The sequence below is a fragment of the Salmo salar genome, chromosome ssa25, assembly GCF_905237065.1.
Source record: "Salmo salar chromosome ssa25, Ssal_v3.1, whole genome shotgun sequence".
Classification (NCBI taxonomy): domain Eukaryota; kingdom Metazoa; phylum Chordata; class Actinopteri; order Salmoniformes; family Salmonidae; genus Salmo; species Salmo salar.
In genome coordinates this window covers 10,073,631-10,099,429 of record NC_059466.1, presented here as the reverse complement: position 1 = coordinate 10,099,429, position 25,799 = coordinate 10,073,631, and the positions used below count along the sequence as shown (strand labels likewise).

General features: G+C 39.7%; 2 protein-coding genes and 1 long non-coding RNA gene across 6 annotated transcripts in view; 1 reads left to right on the top strand and 2 right to left on the bottom strand.

Moving 5' to 3' along the window:
• Positions 1 to 1,956, bottom strand: part of LOC106586127 (villin-1) — a 33,070-nt gene extending 31,114 nt beyond the window's left edge. The window contains exon 1 of one of the 4 annotated variants that reach the window (XM_014173018.2): positions 1,677 to 1,956. The gene's annotated coding sequence lies outside the window, so the exon portion shown is untranslated. Of the gene's footprint in view, positions 1 to 1,461 lie in introns of all 4 variants that reach the window. The other 3 variants (XM_014173021.2, XM_014173019.2, XM_045707762.1) reach the window with 3 other exon arrangements.
• Positions 313 to 3,107, top strand: LOC106586129 (uncharacterized). The gene is made up of 2 exons (XR_001324135.2): positions 313 to 1,104; positions 1,795 to 3,107. It is a non-coding gene; the product is annotated as an uncharacterized lncRNA (long non-coding RNA).
• itb2 (Integrin beta-2) lies at positions 2,478 to 25,567 on the bottom strand. The gene is given in 16 exon segments (NM_001165324.1): positions 2,478 to 3,614; positions 5,632 to 5,798; positions 6,070 to 6,281; positions 6,598 to 6,817; positions 7,053 to 7,285; positions 7,624 to 7,817; positions 11,701 to 11,835; positions 12,089 to 12,178; positions 12,422 to 12,517; positions 12,746 to 12,904; positions 13,293 to 13,534; positions 13,776 to 13,946; positions 14,497 to 14,701; positions 15,732 to 15,829; positions 15,923 to 15,971; positions 25,528 to 25,567. Coding segments are annotated over 15 exon segments (2,334 nt in total). The 5' UTR covers positions 15,969 to 15,971; positions 25,528 to 25,567; the 3' UTR covers positions 2,478 to 3,548.
• Between the last annotated feature and the right edge of the window lie 232 nt (positions 25,568 to 25,799).

Here is a 25,799-nt window from a genome sequence, read left to right as displayed (position 1 = left end):
CTTTTTTCAACTCTCTAGAGACAGCAGGAGCGGTAGAGATACTCTCAATGATCGGCTATGAAAAGCCAACTGACATTTACTCCTGAGGTGCTGACCTGTTGCACCCTTGACAACCACTGTGATTATTATTATTTGACCCTGCTGGTCATCTATGAACATTTGAACATCTTGGCCATGTTCTGTTATAATCTCCACCCGGCACAGCCAGAAGAGGACTGGCCACCCCTCATAGCCTGGTTCCTCTCTAGGTTTCTTCCTCGGTTCTGGCCTTTCTAGGGAGTTTTTGCTAGCCAACGTGCTTCTACACCTGCATTGCTTGCTGTTTGGGGTTTTAGGCTGGGTTTCTGTACAGCACTTTGAGATATCAACTGATGTAAGAAGGGCTTTATAAATACATTTGATTTGATCAGTGCACAGGTGCACCTTGTGCTGGGGGCAATAGGTAGATAAAAGGCTGCTCTAAAATGTGCAGTTCTATCAACCCTCCGGGTCTCCTGACCATAATCCAAAATCTGGTCTGAAATGCACAAATGATTAACCCTTACAGTTCCCCTCAGCTTTACGATGACCTGTAAATGTATACACACACGTCACACACACGCACACATGCACACACCACAACAAATTACAAACCCTAACCACCTACAGGCTAAGCATGATGTACAGTATGAACTACAGCTGAACCAAATATTGAATGAAGGCTATTATTCAAGCCTTCTTGTTATTATGGGGGCCCCTTCCCTCAGCCAACCACTCTCTTCTCTCCCTCCTTGTTCTTCGCTGGCCTCTCTGTCTGACCACTGTCCAGAAGATCGGACCACTATGGTCTGACTCTGTGTCATTTGGACCGGGTTGCCTCCGTTTCCCTGGGCCAAATGGATCTTCAAAGAACTTCACAAAGTTATTAAATGGACCATTAAAATTTGGCGAATGCTAAATGGGAGGTGCACTGCTACAGTAGGGAGCTGTTTGGTCCTCTAATGGGCCGGACTTTTGTTCCCCTGAAGTCATGCAACAACTCAACACAGGAGCCCCTCAGAAACGCTGCTGATTAGAGAAGAGGGACGGCATGGGAAAATTCAGAGCAAGACAGGTTACCAAAAGGTATCTATGGACAGCACTCAGACACACAGGCTACACATGATGTACAGACATGCACGTACACATGCATACACAGACAAACAGTAGGCTTTATACAGAGACACAGGAACATTGCAGGCAGCGCCATACGTATGGTGCACTTCCCCACAGCTTTGCAATGACCTGTGATTGCATACACACATCAGACAGATAGACAGACACACACACACAGTAGGCACATACAGAGACACAACATACAAACAATGCCAGTTGGGGCACACGAACAGTGCACACGTGTAAGCAGGCTCACAGAAACAGATACACTTATACATTCATACAAACGGACACACTAACACATTACACACAAACACATGCTCTCACCTGCTGACAGCTCTGAAGCCCTTAGGTGGAAAGTCAGCCCTAAGGATTTGACTCCAGGTCTCGTTTACTCACTAAACAACCTTCTCACTTTCCCATTGGTATCCAATCCACACTAAATCAAAGCCTGTTCCCACCGGCGTCGTGCACCACAACCCCCCTAGAAACACAAGGAAACAAACAAGGAGCATTCACCCATCAAACACTGCTTCACCTACCTCAGTCAGGTGGAGGGTTTGTGTGTCTCCTTGACAGCGTCAGTGCGTCAGGCTCTCTCTCACAATCTCTCTCTCTCTCTCTCCCTCCACCTGCTGCTTGTGTCTCGGTGAACTTCAGCCCCTTGTGTACAGCCACTCCCTCTGCCTCCTCCAACTCATTAACCAACCCCTTGGTGCTGTGGTGGTGGTGCCTGGAAGGAGATAAAGAGAGCCAGCACCTCGGAGCTGCCTGTATCCCCCGTTGAGTGGCTGCCACTGGGTGCTCCTTTCCTGGGGCTGGGCTGGCGGACCCTCACCCCCCTTCCGTGGCTCTGGGTGAATGATTAGTTCAGCTCCATGGCACTTCCTTTGTGAAAGTGCTACAGAGTGTCGAAGGCCCTGAGAGGAGGGGATAAGACCCAACCTCAATAATCACGCGTAGGAGACCCAGCTCCCCCCTGCCTCTCTCCCGAGTTCCCTCTCCTGTTCCCCCCGTCTCTAACACAATGGGTCGATCAGCTGGCAAGGCAAGGTTGCACAGGATTTTGAGCGCTTGGGAAGCTGCAGGTTGCAGAACTTTCTGTCTTGTGTAGATTTGAAAGTCAGGTATTTTCCTGACATCAAGCTTTGCATAATAGGAAGATGAGATTGTAGATTTGTTGATAATATGAATTTGAATATTATTAAAATGTAGGGGGAAAAAAAGAAGGGAAGCGCTGCTAGTGTACACAATAGTAGATCTTTGTAGATGCTCTGTCGTTGTGATGACTGCAGAGTGCATCACATTCTCTTTCTCTGAATCATGAGCTGGAGTCCATCAAATCAAGAGAGAAAGTTTTATTTGTAATGAAAAATATCAGTGATCATTTGCTGCTTTACACAATATTTCCCCATAGGGTATGTCGAGTCATGGTACATTGTAGATAAGTAAATAAAAGCTACAAAAATAATTGCTGTAAGTAATATCATTGAGTTACACAATACATTTTTTGAAACTTTAGGATGATTTGGATATAAAGCGTGAATTATCCTAATACAGGTACCATTAACTTGCATTGGATTTGTGACACAAATGCTAAAAAGTTAGCATTTGAAACAGTGGCAAGGTATACAAAACCAAAGAATGGGTTGCTCTGCTTACAGAGTAAGATAATCATTAATAAATTATCCCCAAATAGCAGGAACAGCACCATTTAGTGGTCAGGATGTTGGACCCAACAACTTCAATGACTAATTTCTCTGAACAGGGGAAAAAAACATCACTCTTTTCACTTAGAATACATTACATTGGATGAAGAAACAATACTAATAGCCACATGTCCATACTACTTGTCGAACATAGAGAACTGACACTATATACTCGTTGTTGGGGTGGGATTGGCATGGGGTGTGGGAGGTCCGTGGATGACTTTTGACCTCTTCTTTTGATTCCTCATGTCTTACCCATTGTTATAAAAAGTCTGGTTCAAATCGGATGTTAGGTACTATAATTATTGAATATTATATGAATCATATAAATTAAAATGGCCAATTTAGTGCAATAAATTAGCTTAATGAGATTAAATATTGTTCCAACAAAATAATGTTGCAGGAATGTTAATGTTAACAGAAACAATTTCAGAACAATCTGAGACGGTGGGTGTCAAAATCCTCTTTCTTGTTCTTTTTAAGGTGGAAGGGCCCTGTAGCAACATTGCAGCAGTTTGTTTTCCAATCAGTGCATGATCATTCCTGAGTTCAGTCTTGGAACACATAAAAACATACTATTTGTACGCCAACTTATAAATGGAGGAAGAAATCAACAACAACAACAAAAGCACATGAATACAGAAACAATAAATGTACATGCATTTGAATCCAACTGATTGTCTGGGCTGACTGATGTTGCTGATCTTATTCTCCAGTGAAGGTAGGGTTAGCCACGGTGGTGGTCGCGTTCATGAATAGTGGATTGTCTCCCTATTGAGAGGGATAGTAAATTACATATGATGAAAAATCAGTAATGTATGGAACTCAAATATCTGGAGTGATAAATGCGGTGTCTTGTTTTAAATAGCTGCTGTCTTTTCCAGCCATACATTTATAGCGAATCACAACATTGGCAAGGATTTCGACTTACGCACAGTTACTGATAAAATCTTGCAAACACGCTTTATTAACAAGTCTCCTCGGGTTCCGGAGACCACAGCTCTATCTATTCTCAAAGGGCCCGATCCCAATTAAGAATTTATGCCTTTCCTACGCACTTCTCAGTATTTGGTATTCAGACTTACCTTACTTAAGTCGAGTAACGCGCTCAGCAGGTGTGGCTACTTTGCGCACTATGAATACATTTAATTCAACCACTGTAAACCATCCCGCTTGCGGCCAACATATTTCCTCTTGGAGTTTTCATTCAGTGGGATTTTCAGTACTTTTGTCTTAAGCCATCCCTTTAAATATGATGCACCTTTAATTAGAATTTTGTCGACAGACTCAATAGAATATATTGCGAGAACGGGTTCAGAATATAAGGGTCAATAAAAGAAAGCCATCTATGCATATTCATCTCCGTTTCAGCACCAACTGGTAGATAAAAAAAAGACTCTGATGTTGTAGATTATTTAGGCACATTTTTGGGTTAGGAAAGTATGTATGAATCCTTTAAAAAAACTTGGAGATCATTTACGCACAAAATACTGTACAGAAAATACAGTGGTTTGATTCCTTCTGAAAGTTACCATATTAAAGTTCAATCCATTAAATATTGGAATGTGGAAAAAAGTACAATAGGGGTTGAAAAATAATCCTATAAATCTACCCTAATTCTCACTAATCATGGAACTGTATGACAACGGTCCAGTTGTTGTGAACCATGTGCCAGGCTCCAGGTATAACCTGCGGTCTGAGTTCCATAATGAATCAAATAGGCTACATGTCCTAAATTATTACACAACGTTAGCCTAAGATGATCCACTAATGCTAGCGACCCTCAAGAACAATTTACAAGGACATGAGAGGGGAAAGGAAGGTAAACGGTATGGAATGGAATAATGCAAAAATAAATGTGTGTGGGTATTACTGACAGTGGCTACCGATAGTGGCTAATATTTAACATGATACAAATTGTAAAATAAAATGGAGAAAAGCCTGGGCATAAAATCAAAACATTCTAAAGCGCATACATCAGCGTTTCCCAAACTCAGTCCTCTGCACTCCAAAGGGTGCACATTTAGTTTTTTGTCATAGCACTACACAGCTGATTCAAATAATCAAGTAATCATCAAGCATTGATTATTTGAACCAGCTGTCTAGTGCTAGGGCAATGCACCCTTTGGGGTCCCCACGACCAAGTTGGGAAACACTGGCATACATCAATTCGGCAGGTTCGACCGTACATAATCCTATAGCTTGGGTCTCCAAATTTCATGCACACATATTATAAGGGTACACAATCCGAATTCTGATCGGCACTGCTATTTATATCCCATTTCACTGTGTAGTACATGCCATGTTGGTAAGATTTTCAGTTTGCTTCCATATGGCTGGTTTCCCATTAGTGTCCAGGGATCATAAGGAAAAATCATCTAAAATAAATTGCTATACGTATTTACAATCCCCTTCTCCAAATGGATTACTCATTTACATAGCTCTTATCAATAGACCTTATCAAGATGTAGATTACAGTGCATGGAGAATGGTGCTATTTCTATCAGAAGAAATGAAGTAAATGCTTTTCCCACTTGGAACTGGTAGGTTCGTTAGATCTTATTCATGGTTTCCCCACGCGTAAAGGTGGTAGAATTATTAGGGAACCAATTCAAGGTCACATATTCATTTATTCAAGCTCCACTTCAAACTAATAGAGTGTGAATAGTATGTTATTCTCATGCTTAAGTTCTTTGTCAGACTACGCATCGAGAGAAAAGCGCATAAAAAGGGAATAATGAATCTGGGCCAAAGTGATGATTTCTATGAAGTAGCAAATGTCACTCACCGGCGTCCACTTTTCTTTCTTCTTCTCATTCTCAAACCTGCGGAACTCCTTCACGTCTCTCCAGTAGAGGAAGCCTTTGATAATGAGCAGGATCACTAAGCCGATCAGGGCCACGGCCGCAATGGCACCTCCAATGATGGCGTAGATGTTTGGCAACTCCGGACACTCTAAAACAATTATGACAGACATTAACAACCATACATTTTTAGGCAGTCCTGAAGGCTATAGCATATTACGTTTACTGTGACAACATTTGGTAGCAAACATCTTTCGGACACTGTGATTCAGATGCTTTCAATGTGCCTTGGAGGCTTTATCTTGATGCCCATCAAACAACGTGGTCAGTCAATTAAAACCCTAGCAGACATTTCTGTTTTCTGTGGGCAATGAAGGTAACATGGGCATACTTTTTAGTTGCACAAGACATACGTCTCTTACCTCTGGTCTTTAGTATCTGGGCAGAGTAGTTGTCCTCTCCATCCAACTGTTTAATGGTAAAGAACACCCGGCAGTTCTCCACATCCCTCACGTCACAAGGCTTACCAGGTGGCAATGTCTCCACTATCTCAAAGTCATTAATACTCTTACAGGTCTGGGAGCAGTTCTTACTGAACGGGCCTGTCGCAAAGCCCAGACACTCGATGCACTTCCTGAAAATAGAAGAACGAGGGAGAGAGTGGAAAACTTCCTTGCTCAACATTTTGTCTTCTCCCTTAAGGACTTCAACACATGCTTTGGTTCCAAAACCCCTCGTTTTGAGTAAGATGGCAACACGCAGAAATTATATTTTTAAGTGCTACATTCTATTCTACCAGTCATCCTTTACGGTCAATGGTAACCATCTTTGTTTGTCCTATGGTTGTGATGCAATTTAACATGTACCCGATGGATCCAACAACATCACCTAAAGGGCCCAGTGAAGACAGTGGTTGAGTGAGTGAAAAAGGCGGGCCCATGCCGTCTTACCCCTTGGTTATACAGGGAGTCTGGCAGGCGGGACAGGTCAGACAGTAGGGCCGCTGGTAGCCCTCCATACACTTGCACTGGTTACACTGGCATGTGCCCCTGCCGCTGCACACACTCCCGCTTGGTGTGCGACACTGCTCGTCCGACTTCTTGCATTGGCAGGCGGTGCCTTCGTACTCGGGGCTGCAGTCGCAATTTTTACAACGGCATTTCCCGTTCCCTTCAACACAGAGACGTGATTTTAGGTCAGAATTCCTCTTTGTATTATTTTAATACTTCACATGTGTACCCTCAGTCATAATGAGACTGTCATTAACAGATGGCAGGTGTTCTTTCTATTGTTATACAGTACATGTACTGTAAATATATTTCCATCTATATTTCCAATGTTTCTGTATATATCTATTTATCTATTTTTTTATTTATTGATATTTTCATATATTCTATCAGACCACCTCCACACAGTTTGTTCTGAAACTTCTCGCAGCTCTCGTTTTCACACTCGCAGTGCGTGCCGTAGTAGGTGCTGCCGCCTTGTAGGGCGTAGCACTGGCAAATGCCACACACACAGTCCCCTCGTCCTTCGCACTCCGTGCCATTGTCCTTCCGGCATGCCGCCCTCAGAGAGCTCTCGTCCTTCTCCCCAATGGAGCACTCGCACCTCTGACCCACGAAGCCGGCTTTGCAACTGCACAGAGTTGGGAGGAAATAGCCTACTGTACTGATTGCTTGTGAAGACTTTACATTTACCACCCCCCAAAATTGTGTCGGCTTTTTGTTCCCCCTGAATACAGAGAATAGAAATACAGTATAGAAAATAGAATGGAATAGATGGATCATATCAATCCATGTTTCTCAGAAGGCCCTTGGTTTTTCAGGTGACTCAATGCACTTCTAGGGGGATGAAGGGGAAATCATGCATCATATATTGGATTCAATATTGACTATATCAACATAAGTTGGAAAATATTGTGAAAACAAAAGCACATGCTATTTGTTTTATATCCCAGCCAATGCCCGCCTTACCTGCACATGCCACAGTTGACTTTGCCCTTCTTGTTGCAGTACATGTGATCCTTCTCCTTGGGGTCATCACATTCACACTCGCAGCGAGTCGACAAGCTCACCTTCATCTTGTCTTTAATGCCCAATGGGCCAATCAGAAAAGACACCTCCCTGTCTATACATTCATCTGCCGTCACTGTTACGTTGAAAGACACCTGAGAGGAATTCAGGAGACGCAATGAGTACATTTGTGGTATGCGTTTGGATAATGTTTTTTGCTATTTATTATCATTTAACTAAATGGATCTAAAATAGTGAATAAGAGTGTCAAAAATATTGTGTAAGATCATACAAAAGATTTTGCTTTGACTCTTATGTGGATGATGTTAAAAATATTTGTTGGTCTGATGTGATTAATAAGTAGCATCCAGATACTGCAACTGATGAATTTATGAAATTGCTTCTTGCAATTATTCATAAACATGCACCTGTTAAGAAACTGACTGTTGGAACTGTTAAGGCTCAATGGATTTATGAGGAATCTAAAAACTGTATGGTTGAAAGAGATGGGGCAAAAGGAGTGGCTAATAAGTCTGGCTGCACATCTGACTGGCCGACTTCCTGCAAATTGAGAAATGATGTGACTAAACTCAACAAAAATAAGAAGAAACTGTATTATAAAGCCAAGATCAATGATATAAAGAATGATGGAAAAAAACTTTGAAGTAGTTTAAATGAAATTATGGGCAGGAAAAACAAATTTAATTCCATCTTTCATCGAATCAGATGGCTTATTCACCAATTATTTTAATGATTACTTCCTTACATGTAGCAAAGTGTGCAAACTTAGGCAGGAAATGCCAGCAACGAACAGTGAGCCATTGTATTCATGCATAAAAAAAACTATGAAAGAAAAGCATTGCAAGTTTGAATTTTGTAAAGTTAGTGTGGGAGTGGTGAAAAATGATTGTTATCGATCAACAATGACAAACCTCCTGCATTGATAACTTAGATGGAAAGCTACTGAGGATGGTAGCTGACTCTATAGCCACTCATATCTGTCATATCTTTAATCTGAGCCTACAGGAAAGTCTTTGTCCTCAGGCCTGTAGGGAAGCCAAAGTAATTTCGCTACCCAAGAGTGGTATGCAGCCTTTACTGGTTGAAACAGCAGACCGATCAACTTGCTGCCAGCTCTGAGTAAACTGTTGGAAAGAATTGTGTTTGACCAAATACAATGCTATTTCTCTGTAAACAAATTAACAACAAACTTTCAGTATGCTTATAGAGAAGGGCATTCAACATGTACTGCACTGACACAAATGACTGATGATTGGTTGAAAGAAATTGATAATAAGAAGATTGTGGGAGCTGTACTGTTAGATTTCAGTGCAGCCTTTGATAATATTGACCATAACCTGTTGTTGAAAAAACATACAGTACCAGTCAAAAGTTTGAACACACCTACTCATTCAAGGGTTTCTCTTTATTTTGACTATTTTTCACATTGTAGAATAATAATGAAGGCATCAAAACTATGAAATAACACACACGGAATCATGTAGTAACCAAAAATGTTAAATAAATCAAAATCTATTTTATATATTAGATTCTTCTAAGTAGCCAACCTTGGCCTTGATGACAGCTTTGCACACTCTTGGCATTCTCTCAACCAGCTTCATGAGGTAGTCACCTGGAATGAATTTCAAATAACAGGTGTGCCTTGTTAAATGTTAATTTCTTTCCTTCTTAATGCATTTGAGCCAAACAATTGTGTTGTGACAAGGTAGTTGTGGTATACAGAATATCTCCATATTTGATAAAAGACCAAGTCCATATTATGGCAAGAACAGCTCAAATAAGCAAAGAGAAACAACAGTCCATCATTACTTCAGTCAATCCGTAAAATTTCAGGAACTTTGGAAGTTTCTTCAAGTGCAGTCGCAAAAACCATCAAGCGCTATGATGAAACTGGCTCTCATGAGGACCGCCACAGGAAAGGAAGACCCAGAGTTACCTCTGCTGCAAAGGATAAGTTCATTAGAGTTAGAAATTGGAGCCCAAATAAATGCTTCACAGAGTTCAAGTAACAGACACATCTCAACATCAACTATTCACAGGAGACTGTGTGAATCAGACCTTCGTGGTCAAATTGCTGCAAAGAAACCACTACTAAAGGACACCAATAATAAGAAGAGACTTGCTTGGGCCAAGAAACACGAGCAGTGGACATTAGACCGGTGGAAATCTGTCCTTTGTTCTGATGAGTCCAAATGTGAGATTTTTGGTTCCAACCGCCATGTCTTTGTGAGACATAGACTAGGTGAACAGATGATCTCCACATGTGTGGTTCCCACCATGAAGCATGGAGGAGGTGTGATGGTGTGGGGGTGCTATGCTGGTGACACTGTCTGTGATTTATTTAGAATTCAAGGCACACTTAACCAGCATGGCTACCACAGCATTCTGCAGCGATACGCCATCCCATCTGGTTTGCGCTGAGTAGGACTACTATATCACTTGTTTTTCAACATGACAATGACCCAACACACCTCCAGGCTGTGTAACGGCTATTTGACCAAGAAGGAGAGTGATGGAGTGCTGCATCAGATGACCTGGCCTCCACAATCACCTGACGTCAACCCAATTGAGATGGTTTGGGATGAGTTGGACCGCACCGCAGAGTGAAGGAAAAGCAGCCAACAAGTGCTCAGCATATGTGGGAACTGCTTCAAGACTGTTGGAAAAGCATTCCAGGTGAAGCTGGTTAAGAGAATGCCAAGAGTGTGTAAAGCTGAATCAAGACAAAGGGTGGCTACTTTGAAGAATCAAAAATCAAAAATATATTTGGTTTGTTTAACACTTTTTTGGTTACTACATGATTCCATATGTGTTATTTCATAGTTTTGATGTCTTCATTATTATTGTACAATGTATAAAATATTAAAAATAAAGAAAAACCCTTCAATGAGTAGCTGTGTCTAAACTTTTGACTGCTACTGTATGTGTTATGGCTTTTTATCCTCTGCCATTTTGTGGATTCAGAGCTATCTATCTAATAGAACTCAACGGGTTTTCTTTACTGGAAGCTTCTTTAATGTCAAACATGTAAAGTGTGGTGTACCACAGGGCAGCTCTCTAGGCCCTCTACTCTATTATATTTTTACCAATGAACTGCCACATGCATTAAACAAAGCATGTGTGTCCATGTATGCTGAGGATTCAACCATATACGCATCAACAACCACAGCTAATGAAGTCACTGAAACCCTTAACAAAGAGTTGCAGTCTGTTTTGGAATGGGGGGGGGGCAGTAATAAACTGGTCCGGAACATCTCTTAAACTAAGAGTTTTTGGTACAAATCATTCCCTAAGTTCTACACCTCACCTGAAACTGGTAATGAATGGGGTAGCTGTTGAGGAGTTGAGGAGACTAAATTACTTAGTGTTACCTTAGATTGTAATCTGTCATGGTCAAAACATAAAGATTCAATGGTTGTAAAGATGGGGAGAGGTCTGTCAGTAATAAAGAGATGCTCTGCTTTTTTTACACCACACTCCAAAAAGCAAGTCCTGCAGTCTCTAGTTTTGTCTTATCTTGATTATTGTCTAGTCGTGTGGTCGAGTGCTACAAGGAAAGACGTAGTTAAGCTGCAGCTGGCCCAGAACAGAGCGGCACGTCTTGCTTTTCATTGTAATCATAGGGCTGATATAATTACTATGCATACTGTACCAGTATCTCTCTTTTTAAATTGATGTAGTTCTGTCCTTGAGCTGTTCTTGTCTATTCATGTTCTGTATTATGTCATGTTTCATGTTTTGTGTGGACCCCAGGAAGAGTAGCTGCTGCTTTTGCAACAGCTAATGGGGATCCTAATAAAATTCCAAATACCAAAGTATAACACTTTATAATAAATGTCACTAATTAGCCATTCTATTAATTACGTTGCTTATAATTACTATAAATGTACATAAGTGTTTACAAAAAATGAAATACATATTACTGTTTTGTCAATAGTTGATTAATACTTTAGTTATTATCAAGTGTTACCATATAATCTTTTGGTATGTGATAGTCTTTTGCTTCTGAGCTCTTACCAATGTTCCTACTTTGACGTTATCACAGACCCCCTTGTCCCCAGCGGGTCCCCCTCCAGGACAGAGTGGAGTGTAAGTGACTCTCACATTGTCAGGGAGAGCATCATGTGTCACCGTCACTTTGGAGGAGAGCCTCTGTGTCAGACACAAAACAGTCTCAGAGTTGACACCAATGCTATATCACCAGAAATAAATCATCCCAAGCAAATCCAAACTGACACTTTATTCCTAGAGATACTAGAGGTTTATGATAAAAATCAAGTAAGGTTCTACACATTAAATACATAATTTATTGGAGTACCATCTTTTTAAAAGAGATTTGTTAAATGAATAACAAAAGATTGTAAATATCTGAATAAGAATGAAACAAAAATTGTAAATGTCTTACATTGTAGGCAGCTTGGATCAATTCAACAACATTTTTGGAGTCCTCTGACAATACTCCCACCTCAGACTTGGGGATCATTCTACTGAGTTCCTGGAAGATAGTTAGGCGAGACAACAACACATCACAATTGAATCAAGTACATTTTCCCTCAACAGAGTATTCTTTGTTGGGGGGGGGGGGTCAGGTGTACTGTGAGAGTTATTTAGGATACTCTTCATTATTATGTGGCAGTATTAATAGGTTACTGCATTACATATGTTGGTGTTTATAACAATAGAAAAACTGAGGAAGAAAAAAGAAAGAAAGATCGAAGGAAAGAAAGAGTCCACTTACCCTGTATACATTCTCCATGCTCTTTGTCACAGCAAAGATTGGCTGAATGTTGTTCTTCTCTAACTGTGAAGCCACTTGACCAACAGATGGGTAGTCCTACATACAGAGACACTTAACTTGTACAACCTCAAGAATGTAATTGTTTAGGGCCAAAACGGTTGGAATATACAGTACAGGCTTTAGTTCAGTCCAGTCATGCTGTTGCATTCATTACATATTTTTTATATTCTCTTATGGTATTTTTCATATCCAGTACAGTATATCAAAGTCTTGGTAAGGACCAATCATACTGATCTGAATGTGTCCCATGTCACCATCACATACCATGTCATTGCTCTTAGAGTACAGCTGGTTGTCCATGTAACATCTCTCGTCGTTGGGCTCCAGTATGCCAGCCAGCTTGCCATCCCCTGCCATGTGGAAGCCATCATCGGTGCTCAGGACGATTAGCCGAGTGCTGCTATTCCTCCAGCCAATCCTGTCCTGTGGAAAACAATTGGAGGCTTCATGTAAAATGGATGGAAAAGATGTGAAAAAGTCTACATCCCACATTGGAGTTTTTTGAGTCACACTCACAGAGGAAGTGTGAGTCACTTTATCTACTGTTCCCGCATGCAAGCCTCATGCAGTGCTATGTTCAGCCTATCATGTGTGAGGGAGTGTTGTGTCTGAAGATAGCAAAAAGAGATTGGTGTTACAGAAGTGAACTACTTCCCCATCTGCCTATCTATCTACAGTATGTACTTATCTATGATACACAATGCTGCTTTGACAATAGGTTAACTAAACATTATATTGATGTTCAATGTCAGTATGTTGATAGAACGTTGGTTCAATCAATTTTTTCCCTGTGGGATTAGACTACTCTTACCCCACATACTGCTGCCTGCATGATGGCGTCCAGTGTCCCTTCAGGGGAGTCCAAGTTCCCAGAGATGCGCTGCTTGTCTACCTCCCTATTAAAGTCAGCTTTGTTCTCTGTCATGCTAAGAACATGCCTGTAGCCAAAGGCAGGTTGACAGAACTGCTCCTTATCGGCGCATGGCTTCTTCAGCTTCTCTGGGTTGGTGTTAGTGAAAGGCAGGACAGTCTTGTCTACAAAAGAGCCGAAGCCTGCAGCAAAAGATAAAGGTTATAAAAATAAGGTTCATGGACACTCATAGATAGACTAGGAATTGAGGCTGAGACAGACCTTGGTTCAAATACTATTTGAAATCATTTGAAATACTTTAGCTCTGCTGTTGGAATGGAATTAATAGAAACGTCCCAAAAGGGTAAATCCCACCAACCTGGCACCCAAGGTATGCTAAACCAAATGCAAATAAAAGAGTCAAATAATATTTGATGATATCACCTATTCGCCCTTGTTTTGTGATGCCTTGCAGAGCTTTAAAGAGCTCGTTTCCCAGAGTCTTGATGCTCCTCAGATCGTCCTCCATGGAGTAGGAGAGATCCATCAGGTAGTAGAGATCAACAGGATAGCCCTCCACTCTCCGAAAGTCCAGTCTGAACGTCCGAGGCAGCCCTGAACAAAGCAAAATCAAGGTGAAAACTGAAATCTCAAGCACATAAAAATATGTAAAGTCAAAAGCACATGATGATAATGTGATGATGAAATGTAGGTTATTTATTTGCTATTTTAAGATAATTTCATTCTGTTTGATTACTTAGGGCTACTTTTAATATGTTCCAGCCATAGAGTTGGACAGAGGGCATAAAGCCAAGGTTAGGTATTTACTGCCACATGCAGTTATGGAATGATTGCTGAGGAGTTTAATTAATTGGCCGATCCCTGGTGGTGACCTGGATGAAATTCTGTGATCCTTCCTTAACCCATAGGAAGTCCCACCCAGTTGACTACTTCAAAATGCTGAAAGTCTATAATGGCGCTGCCCATGCTAAAACAGGCTTTTAGTCCTTCATCCAACTACATGATTTTATCAATTTTCAAAACATGGCAGTCATCTTAGAACCCAGTTTGGGCTGTAATGCACCACTAACATTGGAAGCCATCCACCGTTAAACTCCACCAAAGAAGAAGAAAAAGACAATTTGGCCATTTTGAGAACACCCACCTGGTCTGAGCTTCAGATTGACCTCCTGAGGACGCAGCTGGATGGGTTCATCCTTGACAAATGCATTGGTGGACAGGGGGGTGTTCTTAGTCACAATAAGGGTATTTTGGGGGGATATGATGTCTTTTTCCATGCAGCCCCTCTTTTCTAGCTGAGCCCGGGTGTCACAGCGAGCTGCTTCTTGCTCACCTGGATTGGTGAAGTTCTGGGAATGGGACAGACATAAACTCTGGATTTAAAATAAGTGTCTTTGGATTAATTTTGAATGGTTAGGGCCCTTAGATATGTCAACCATGTCTGTAGACGCTCTATCAGAATATCAACAAACTATCCTGTAACTCAAAATGTTACTTTTTCTTCAGTTGCCCATTCTCCGTAAACGTTGTTGCAGTTAACTGTCCTTGTGCACAGTTACACATTTAGATGTAAATGACTATTATTCAAATGATGGAAATAAAATGGGGTCTTCACATGCATATGCTAGCACACCAACCCACATACTGTGGCTTAACACCTTCATGCATATTCTCAGCTCTGTTTGCATATACTGCTTTACATAGACAGCCAAATGCATAATGTTAGCAACTAGCAGCTGTGTAAAGTAATTACGTAAAAATACTCCACCAAGTCATTATTTGGTGGCTTCTGTACTTTACTATTAATATTTTTTGACAAAATTTGCTTTTATTCACTACATTCCTAAAGAAAATGTTGTACTTTTTACTCCATACATTTTCCCTGACACCCAAAAGTACTCATTACATTTTAAATGCTTAGAAGGATGAGAAAATGGTCCAATTCACACACTTATCAAGAGAACATCCCGAGTCACCCTTACTGCCTCCTATCTGGGGGACTCACTAAAAACTAATTTGTAAATGATGTCTGAGTGCCATCTGGTATGCTTAACATAAGGAATTTGAAATAATTTCTACTTTTACTTTTGATACTTAAATATATTTTAAACCAAATACCTTAAGACTTTTACTCAAGTAGTAATTTACTGGGTGACTTACACTTTTACTTTAGTTATTTTCTATTAAGGTAATGCATCTTTACTTTTACTCAAGTATGAGAATTCGGTACTTTCTCCACCACCGACACCTAGTGTACCCACACAGCTTTTATACATACATGGGAACTCACAAAGGTGTTAGCATTTGGGACCACACCTTACTATCGTAGTTTACGTCTCTAGTTTTAGCACTACTGTCACACATATTTGTGCTCCTCACCAGTTGTTTGCACCACGTGCAGTACGCTCCTGATCTGATGCAGTCGCTGCAGGAGTTGATCACCGTTTTGGAACATACTTCCACTTCCTGGGAGAGAACTAGGGTAAACACACACACGCAGGATGACTCTCATTTTGTAATTGTGAGACTTTTCAATATCAAGAGGGGATTTGATGACTGTAAAAACTTACCACCTCTGCCCGTCAGCAGGAGTAGGAGAGACACACACTTATACATTTCCTGGTGACAGAAAGTGGGAACAGCCGTCAGTCCATCAACCTTGACCATGTCGAAGACTATTACAGGCACACCTTTTAGATATCCAGTGATATATCTTTTACCATTCAAGTACCAGTAAAAGATGCATGCGCTGTAGATGAACATACACTTTAAAAGGTCTTACACCATTACAATCTGATGAACATTATATGGCCACTGTACAACGCACTGTCTGAGCAAAAACAATCTTGGTGGAAGTGATCAACAGTCTCACTTTTAAGGGCAGTTGAACAAAATAAAACTGAGATGGATCCATTACAAGTTCAGAGTCAAAGAAATGAAGAAAAAAAGAGAACATCAACAATAGCTGTCTCCTGTCTCACCCCCCAGTATTTATGCTGCAGTAGTTTATGTTTCGGGGGGCTAGGGTCAGTCTGTTACATCTGGAGTATTTCTCTTGTCTTATCCGGTGTCCTGTGTGAATTTAAATATGCTCTCTCTAATTCTCTCTTTCTCTCTTTCTGTCTTTCTCTCGGAGGACCTGAGCCCTAGGACCATGCCTCAGGACTACCTGGTATGATGACTCCTTGCTGTCCCCAGTCCACCTGGCCGTGCTGCTGCTCCAGTTTCAACTGTTCTGCCTGCGGCTATGGAACCCTGACCTGTTCACCGGACGTGCTTTTTGCACCCTCGACAACTACTATGATTATTATTATTTGACCATGCTGGTCATTTATGAACATTTCAACATTTTAACATCTTGACCATGTTCTGTTATAATATCCACCCTGCACAGCCAGAAGAGGACTGGCCACCCCTCATAGCCTGGTTCCTCTCTAGGTTTCTTCCTAGGTTTTTGGCCTTTCTAGGGAGTTTTTCCTAGGGAGTTTTTCCTAGCCACCGTGCTTCTTTCACATGCTTTGCTTGCTGTTTGGGGTTTTAGGCTGGGTTTCTGTACAGCACTTTGAGATATCAGCTGATGTACGAAGGGCTATATAAAAATAAATTTGATTGATTGATTGATTGAATAGCCACCACAATATCGCCAGGCCTGGAAACTTTCACAAACATTCACACCCACAGTGCTTGTTGTTAATTTACAGTATCTTCAAACAAAACTCATTGCAGCCAAGATTATAATAAAATGTTCCAAGTAAAATGTTTGCTGTGCAAATTCCAAAAAAGAGGAAATGTAAAATACATCCACAGGGAAAAGCACACGCAGGATATCAATGTTATATGCTTAATATTTTCATTTCTTTAGAGCTAGCACAAAAATGGGTGTTAATGTGCTGGCTCTAAATAAATTAAAATACTGTAACGCCCTGGCCATAGAGAGGGTTTTTTTGTTCTTTATTTTGGTTAGGCCAGGGCGTTCTATGTTCCTTTTCAATTTTTTTTTGTATTTCTTTGTTTTGGGCCTTGTGTGGCTCCCAATCAGGCACAGCTGAAGTTCGTTGTTGCTGATTGGGAGTCACACATAAGGAGCATGTTTTCCTTTGGGTTTTGTGGGTAATTGTTTCTGTTAGTGTTTGCACCTGACAGGACTGTTTGGCTGTCGGTTTGCTTATTTTTGTATAGTGTTCTTTCTGCTATTAAATATTCAATGATGAACACTAACTCCGCTGCACCTTGGTCTACTCTCTCTCATGACAGCCGCTACAAATACAAAAGCATATAACTTTGATATCCTGCATGTGATTTTCCCTGTGGATGTATTTTTTAGATTGTTTCTATATCTGCAGTATTAAACAATGTTATACAGTATGTAACTGAATGTCTAGAATTAAAACAATATTTAAAACTCTAAAAGTTGGACTTAAGTAACTCTTTAAATATATGGCTCTGGCATTTATTAGCACTGGTCATAATGATTATGTGCTCGTTCTGTTTGTGGTAATGGAGACTACTATTGCCATAGTTACTTGTTTTTGTGGACTCACGGCTTCACACCATTACAGCGTTGAAGTAAACAGGCCATACATGGTTATACACTGTGTTTTGTGAATTCATTACTTTAAATATCCATTTTGCTTACATGACACTTAATCTTTTCTCATGGAGGAATCAATAGTTCCACTTTCTGACATTGGGCTGCTATTATGGAAATTAGTGAGCAACTGTCACGCCCTGACCATAGAGAGCCCTTTTATTCTCTATTTTGGTTAGGTCGGGGTGTGACTGGGGGGGGGGGGTTTCTGTCTAGGTGTTTTATTTCTATGTTGGCCTGGTATGGTTCCCAATCAGAGGCAGCTGTTTATCGTTGTCACTGATTGGGGATCATATTTAGGCAGCCATTTCCCCACTGTGTTTTGTGGGATCTTGTTTTGAGTTAGTGCATGTAGCACCGCTGATGTTACTGTTTGTTTTGTAAGTTTCACTCAATAAAATATGTGGAACTCAGAGCACGCTGCGCCTTGGTCCGTCTCTCCACACAACTGTGACAGCAACACAGATAAAGAGGGTTTGCATATGGAACTCCATGAACTAAAACCACACATACTGAAGACAAATCCACTAATAAGAATGGAGAGACTAAAGAAGATAAAATGATCATTCCAAAGCATAGCTACTGTTACAGCCTGAATGTACAATGGATTAACTGGTCTCACTCTGTTTGCCATAATAGTGTTTAACATGATTTTAGAATAAGTACCTCATCTCTGTAACCCACACATACAATTACATGTAAGGTCTCTCAGTCGAACAGTGAATTTCTAAAACAGATTCAACCACGACGGTTTTCCAATGCCTCGCAAAGAAAGGCAACTATTGGTAGATGGGTAAAAAAAGCAGACATTGAATATCCGTTTGAGTATGGTGAAGTTATTAATTACTCTTTGGATGGTGTATCAACACCCTTAGCCACTACAAATATGCAGGCATCCTTCGTAACTCAGTGGCCAGAGAGGAAGGAAACCACTCAGGGATTTCAACATGAGGCCAATGGCGACATTAAAACAGTTACAGAGTGAAATGGCTATGATAGGCGAAAACTGAGGATGGATCAACAACATTGTAGTTACTCCAAAATACTAACCTAATTGACAGAGTGAAAAGAAGGAAGCATGCACAGAATACAAATATTCCAAAACATGCAACAAGGCACTAAAGTAATACTGGCAAAAATGTGGCAAAGCAATTAACACTTTGTATTCAGGAAAAAAAAGTTATGTTTGAGGCAAATCCAATAGAACACATTACTGAGTACCACGCTCCACATTTTCAAGCATAGCAGTGGCTGCATCATGTTATGGGTATGTGTGTAATCATTAAGGACTGGGGAATATTTCAGGGAAAATAAATGATTGAATGGAGCTAAGCACAGGCAAAATCCTAGAGGAAAACCTGGTTCAGTCTGCTTTCCACCAGACACTGGGAGATGAATTCATCTTTCAGAAGGACAATAACCTAAAACACAAGGCCACATCTACACTGGAGTAGTTTACCAAGAAGACAGTGAATCTTCCTGAAAGCCGAGTTACAGTTTTGACTTAAATGTACTTGAAAATCTATGTTAAGACCTGAAAATGGTTGTCTAGCAATGGTTAACAACCAATTCGACAGAGCTTGAATAATTTTTTTAAGAATAATGAGCAAATGTGTGAAGCTTTGCAGCTCCTTCAGGGTTATCTTTGGTCTTTTTGTTACCTCTCTGATTAATGCCCTCCTTGCCTGGTCCGTGAGTTTTGGTTGGCGGCCCTCTCTTGGGAGGTTTGTTGTGGTGCCATATTCTTTCCATTTTTTATTAATGGATTTATTTGTGCTCCGTGGGATGTTCAAAGTTTAAGATATTTTTTTATAACCCAACCCTGATCTGTACTTCTCCACAACTTTGTCCCTGACCTGTTTGGAGAGCTCCTTGGTCTTCATGGTGATGCTTGCTTGGTGGTGCCCCTTGCTTAGTGGTGTTGCAGACTCTGGGGCCTTTCAGAACAGGTGTGTATATACTGAGATCATGTGACACTTAGATTGCACACACTTTATTGAACTAATTCTGAAGGTAATTGGTTGCACCAGATCTTATTTTGGGGCTTCATTGCAAAAGGGGTAAATACATACGCACGCACCACTTTTCAGTTTACATTTTTTTGAATTTTTTAAAACAAGTATATATTTTCATTTCACTTCACCAATTTTGACTATTTTGTGTATGTCCATTACATGAAATCCAAATAAAAATCTATTTAAATTACAGGTTGTAATGCAACAAAATAGGAAAAATGCCAAGGGGGATGAATTCTTTTGCAAGGCACTGTATGGGGCTGAAAACTATGCTCAAGGCCATCATTGAAAATAAGAATTTGTTCTTAACTGACTTGCCTAGTTAAATAAAGGTAAAAAAAATGTAGAATCTCCGCTGAGAGTACTCTTAATACAGGAATAGGTTTGATCTGGTTCTGGGAAATAGGCCCATACGAGTCATTCTAGCATTTCATTAATCCATGACATCCACCATCTCAGATTGTTCTGCAATTGTTGCTTCACTTAGAAAAAAGTAAGATTGGCATTCCTGAAACGTTATGTTGTTGAAATATTATTTTATCTCTGAGAAATTAAGCTAATTGATTGCACCCAAATTGGCAATTTTACAGGAGTCAGATAATTTTCAATAAATATATGTCAAATTAAGAGCCAACATCCACAGGCACTGCATATGTATTTCTATGGTAAATCCTTCAGAAGAGGACAAGATAAGCTCACAATATAGAAGTTCCGCCTATAGAACTATAATGCCAGATGGCAGCTTGATTGACCCATGAAAAGTATGTGATCATCAGCAAATGAAATATTCATCTCGGATCTCAACATCCAATCATGGGAAAAGGATTAAATCCTTATATTACAAGGTCTATATTCCAAAGGTGTTAGATTAACTTTCTAAGGTATAGGGGGCAGTATTTTCATTTTCGGATGATAAGCGTGCACAGAGTAAACTGCCTAATACTCGGGCCCAGAGTAAAATATGTGCATATTATTAGTATATTTGGATAGGAAACACTCTGAAGTTTCTAAAACTGTTTGAATGATGTCTGTGAGTATAACAGAACTCATATGGCAGGCAAAAACCTGAGAAAAACCCAACCAGGAAGTGGGAAATCTGAGAATTCTAGTACTTCTTTTGAATCCCTATTGAAACTACAGTGTCTGTGGGGTCACGTTGCACTTCCTAAGGCTTCCATTGGCTGTCAACAGCCTTTAGAAACGTGTTTCATCCTTCTCCTGTTACTGGGCAGAAAATAGGAGCTCAGTCAATGAGCGGACTGCCTGGGACCAGTGAGTTGTTTACTGCGTGGGCACGTTTGGCGCGCCGCTCCTTCTTTTTCCTCTGTAATGAATACGCTATTGTCTGGTTGGAATATTATCATCGTTTTATGTTAAAAAGACCCTAAGGATTGATTGTAAACAACGTTTGACATGTTTCTACGAACGGTAATGGAACTATTTGACTTTTCGTGTCTGGATTTACACTCGCGCGTTATGCCTTTGGATAGTGATCTGAACGCACGAACAAAACAGAGGTATTTGGACATAAATATGGAGTATTTCGAACAAAAATAACATTTATTGTGGAAGTAGGAGTCCTGGGAGTGCATTCTGACGAAGATCAGCAAAGGTAAGAGAATATTTATAATACTAATTCTGAGTTTAGTTGACCCCAGAACTTGTCGGGTATCTGTATAGCTTGCTTTGATGGTTGAGCTATGCACTCAGAATATTGAAAAATGTGCTTTCTCCATGAAGCTATTTAAAAATATGACACAGCGGTTGCATTAATGAGTAGTATATCTATAATTCTTTCAATAACTGTTGTAAATTTTATCAACGTTTATGATGAGTATTTTTGTAAATTGATGTGCTCATTCACCGGTAGTTTTGGTGGGAATACATATACTGAACATCCCGCACCAATGTAAAATGGGGTTTTTGGATATAAATATGAACTTTTTAGAGCAAAACATACATGTATTGTGTAACATGAAGTCCTATGAGTGCCATCTGATGAAGATCATCAAAGGTTAGTGAATATTTTAGCTGTGTTTTTGGTTTTTGTGATGCATGTCCTTGCTTGGAAAATGGCTGTGTGGTTTTTCTTGTGAAGCTTATGTCCTAGCATAATCTAATTTTATGCTTTCGCCGTAAAGCCTTTTTGAAATCGGACAATGTGGTTAGATTAACGAGAAGTTTATCTTTAAAATTGTGTAAAATAGTTGATTGTTTGAGAAAATGAAATGAGGAGATTTTTGCTAGCGTCCCACCTAGCCCATAGAAGTTAAATACAGTACACTATATAGGACTGGCTTGAATTGTGAGGATGATCACACAATACATTTTCATATTGAGCCAAATCTATTGGTTTTCTACCCAAAGTTGTAAAGGAAAAGTTGTGCTCTATTTAATAAACACAAGAGACCAGCAAAATGGATAACAGTGTGATGGTATAGCAGGAACAGCGTAATCTAGTGTTCAGAACCTGGTACGTTATGGTAAATAATGGAAGTGACTTCAATGACTAATTTCTCTGATCGGGGGAAAAAACATCACCAGATTCACAGGAGTACATTACATAGTATGGAGAAGCAATACTCCAAGCCACAGCTTCATACTACTTGTCAGACATAGAGAATGATACTGTATAATTGTTGTTGGGGTGTGACTGGCATGTGGTGTGGAGGGTCCGTGTGTGGCTTTTGACCATTTGTTTTTGATTCTTCATGTTTAATTCATACTTAAATGTAGGAAGATCCAAATTGGATGTTGGGTACTACATGTATTGAATTTTATCTGAATCCTATAAATGAAAATGGCTAATTTGGTTTATTTTCTCATTTGGCTTCTGAGTTATATTTGCTTAAATTAGCTTAATTTCTCAGAGATCACATTATATTTCAACAAAATAATGTTTCTGGAATGCTAATCATATATGTTACTAACTACAGAAGTTATTTTAGAACAATCTGAGACGGTGGGTGTTGAAATCCTCTTTCTTTTGCTTTTTAAGTTGGAACGACCCATACTCTTGTGAAATATCTCACTTCTCAAATGGTTAACTCGCAGTACGTAAGCAATGTTTCTTGCCTCACTATCATTTAGTAAATGGTGAGCAATCCGCCACAAATGTGTGTCAACTAAATGGGTTAATATTAGAATCATTAAATGCTCCACTTTAAACTAATATTAGCCAGAAAAAACAGTCTGTGAGCTTTCGTTTGTGATACTATTGGATAGCTACTGTCATTTTATGATATTTTACATTATTTCTAGTTCATCGAGAGTCATCTTTGCTTAGGAGTTTTTTCTGTTCCTCCAAAGACATTGCATTAGAGTTACAATGTTAGTTCCTCTTGCAAATCTTTATTTGTATATGTATTGATACATCAACGAAATGATCTCATATGACAGTTAAACATTGGGTCAACGTCTAGCTGTAAATAGGTCTTTCTAAAAAATAACGGGCCAAAGTGTGACATTGGGATAAACATTTCAAAATGGTTTGAAACGAAAACATTCAAATTATTACCTCATTCTAAAATATGTGAGAATAATGTGGACATTGCTAGACAAAATATTATGTTTGTTGCATGTATGGCGATTTTTCTATAGCCTGTGTGGCCGACACAGGCACACAATACAGCCATGAATTGCTCTAGCATTAATCTCACCATTTGAATCTCACCATTGCTGTTTTTATAATGAGAAAGTGACCATAAACCAGGCTCCTTTTTTAATGGAAGGATTTGTATGGAAATCCAAGAAATCCAAGTTGAAGCCAGCATTACCTGTTGTCGTCCTCATAATAACCGCACAACACCCTTCAATTGAAGTGGCGGGAAACCAATGAAAGTGGCCACATCTCTCCCAAAAAGGATCAAAAATGAAATATTGGCTAACTGTAAAGGAGTAGGAGAACTTAGAAATTGGCTGCAACTTTTCAAGCAACAAGTCGAGGAAATGTCTGGTTTACAAGGTAGGCCTATTCCAGTACTTACATTTCTGAACTCCAAATTCAAGTTAAAGTAGGCTTCTTCAAGCCCCTTGTATTGTTTAAAATTGCAGGTGTAACATGGAAAAATAAATATATTTGTCATGTTATTTCATTACCAGATCATATTGTGAATTAACCCTCTAGGCTACGTATTTTGTTGTCATTATACCCAGAATAATTAATAGGAATAGCGTTGGGTGTTGCACAATAGTTTAGCCTACACAATTGCATACAGTTGACTCAGTGTCCAATCAGAGGCATAAAAAACATATGAAAACAACAGCTGTTCGTCACTTGACTGTCATTCGGGAAATTCCTTCATAGATTAGATGATGATATGTGAAAATATCAAGGCATAACAAATCAGCTGGACACCAAATGCACATTCAATAAGTATTATGCCTAATTATTGAAGAACCACGTTTTAAGTATCTTTCATTTAGAGGCATTTGATTTTGCAATTGCATTTATTATTTTGAATTAGTGTGCCTATGAAAACTGTTTTCACCCCGTAATATAAGAAGACACCAAATGTTACATAGTTACACTGCATTTCTGAGATCTCTATTCAAAAAACACCTAGATCCAGGATTATTACAGGGTTCAAGTTCAATGTCTAATGCTTAATATATGATATAAGGACAACCTACAATGCAAGGACAGAAAAGTAATACAAAAGGAAGGGAAGCCCTGCTAAGGTACACAATAGTAGACTTTGGTAGACAGAAGGTGCTCTTTGACAAAGGCCATGCCGCTGAAACACGTCAGAGTTTTAACATTTAGTTTCCATTGAACATGCCATACAAATAAAGGCATTTCAATTAATTATATGAAGAGTGCCTTGGTCCTCCTTTCTTTTTGATGACAGAAAAGTAATGTTTATGTCACATGATTTTGGACAAATCCATCATGACACCAACCATGATAAAGGATTAAACATAGGTTTTAAAATCAACTCATGAATTTTATTGAATATAGCTATGATTCCCCCTTATATCTCAATGTAATGACATGAAAAAAATTGACAGATTTTATAGAAAGAACCAAATATGTGCTGTAGTATATGGAATAATCATACAGTATATGGCTCAAGTGTAATGGTTCTCTCTTTTACACCCCACAGAGCTTACACCCCGCAGAGCTTGGTTCCTCTTCCTATAGTAGGTTCCTGTCTTTCTAGGGAGTTTTTTTCTAGCCACAGTGTTTCTACATCTGCATTGCTTGCTGTTTGGGGTTTTAGGCTGGGTTTCTGTAAAGCACTTTGTAACATCTGCTGAGGTCAAAAGGACTTTAGAAATACATTTGATTGATATATTTTATATAAATCCTTATAGTCGGACAATTGTAAATCCTGAACCTAAATCTATGATCTGATATACCACAAAATTACATTATTTTCTACTTTGATCGACTCTAGTTTATCACATTAAAAACTATTATCTGTATGCTTTTCCTAAAGATAGAATGTCCCATTAGTTACATTTAGTAATCAGTTATAAAGTAGGCTTAATAAAAAGGTTATTGTGTCCAGTAACCTCGCATGAATCAACAAACATACATCTTAAATACAGCAGTAAGGATGCTACTCACAAAAGTCCAGGTGTTGCAGCTCCTATGTAACCCTCAACTCACTGTCATGGGTGTGTTCTCTATGTGGGTGACTGGCTGCTTGAGATGAATGTCAGTTAGCTTGTGAAACACAACCACCCACATGACAGGAAGGCTATGGAGGGAAATAGTATGAACATAGAGGAAGTGTACAAAACACTATTAAAGAACCCCTGCTCTTGCGACTGACTAGGTAAATCCAGGTGAAAGCTATAATCCCTTACCGATGCCACTTGTTAAATCCACTGCAACTC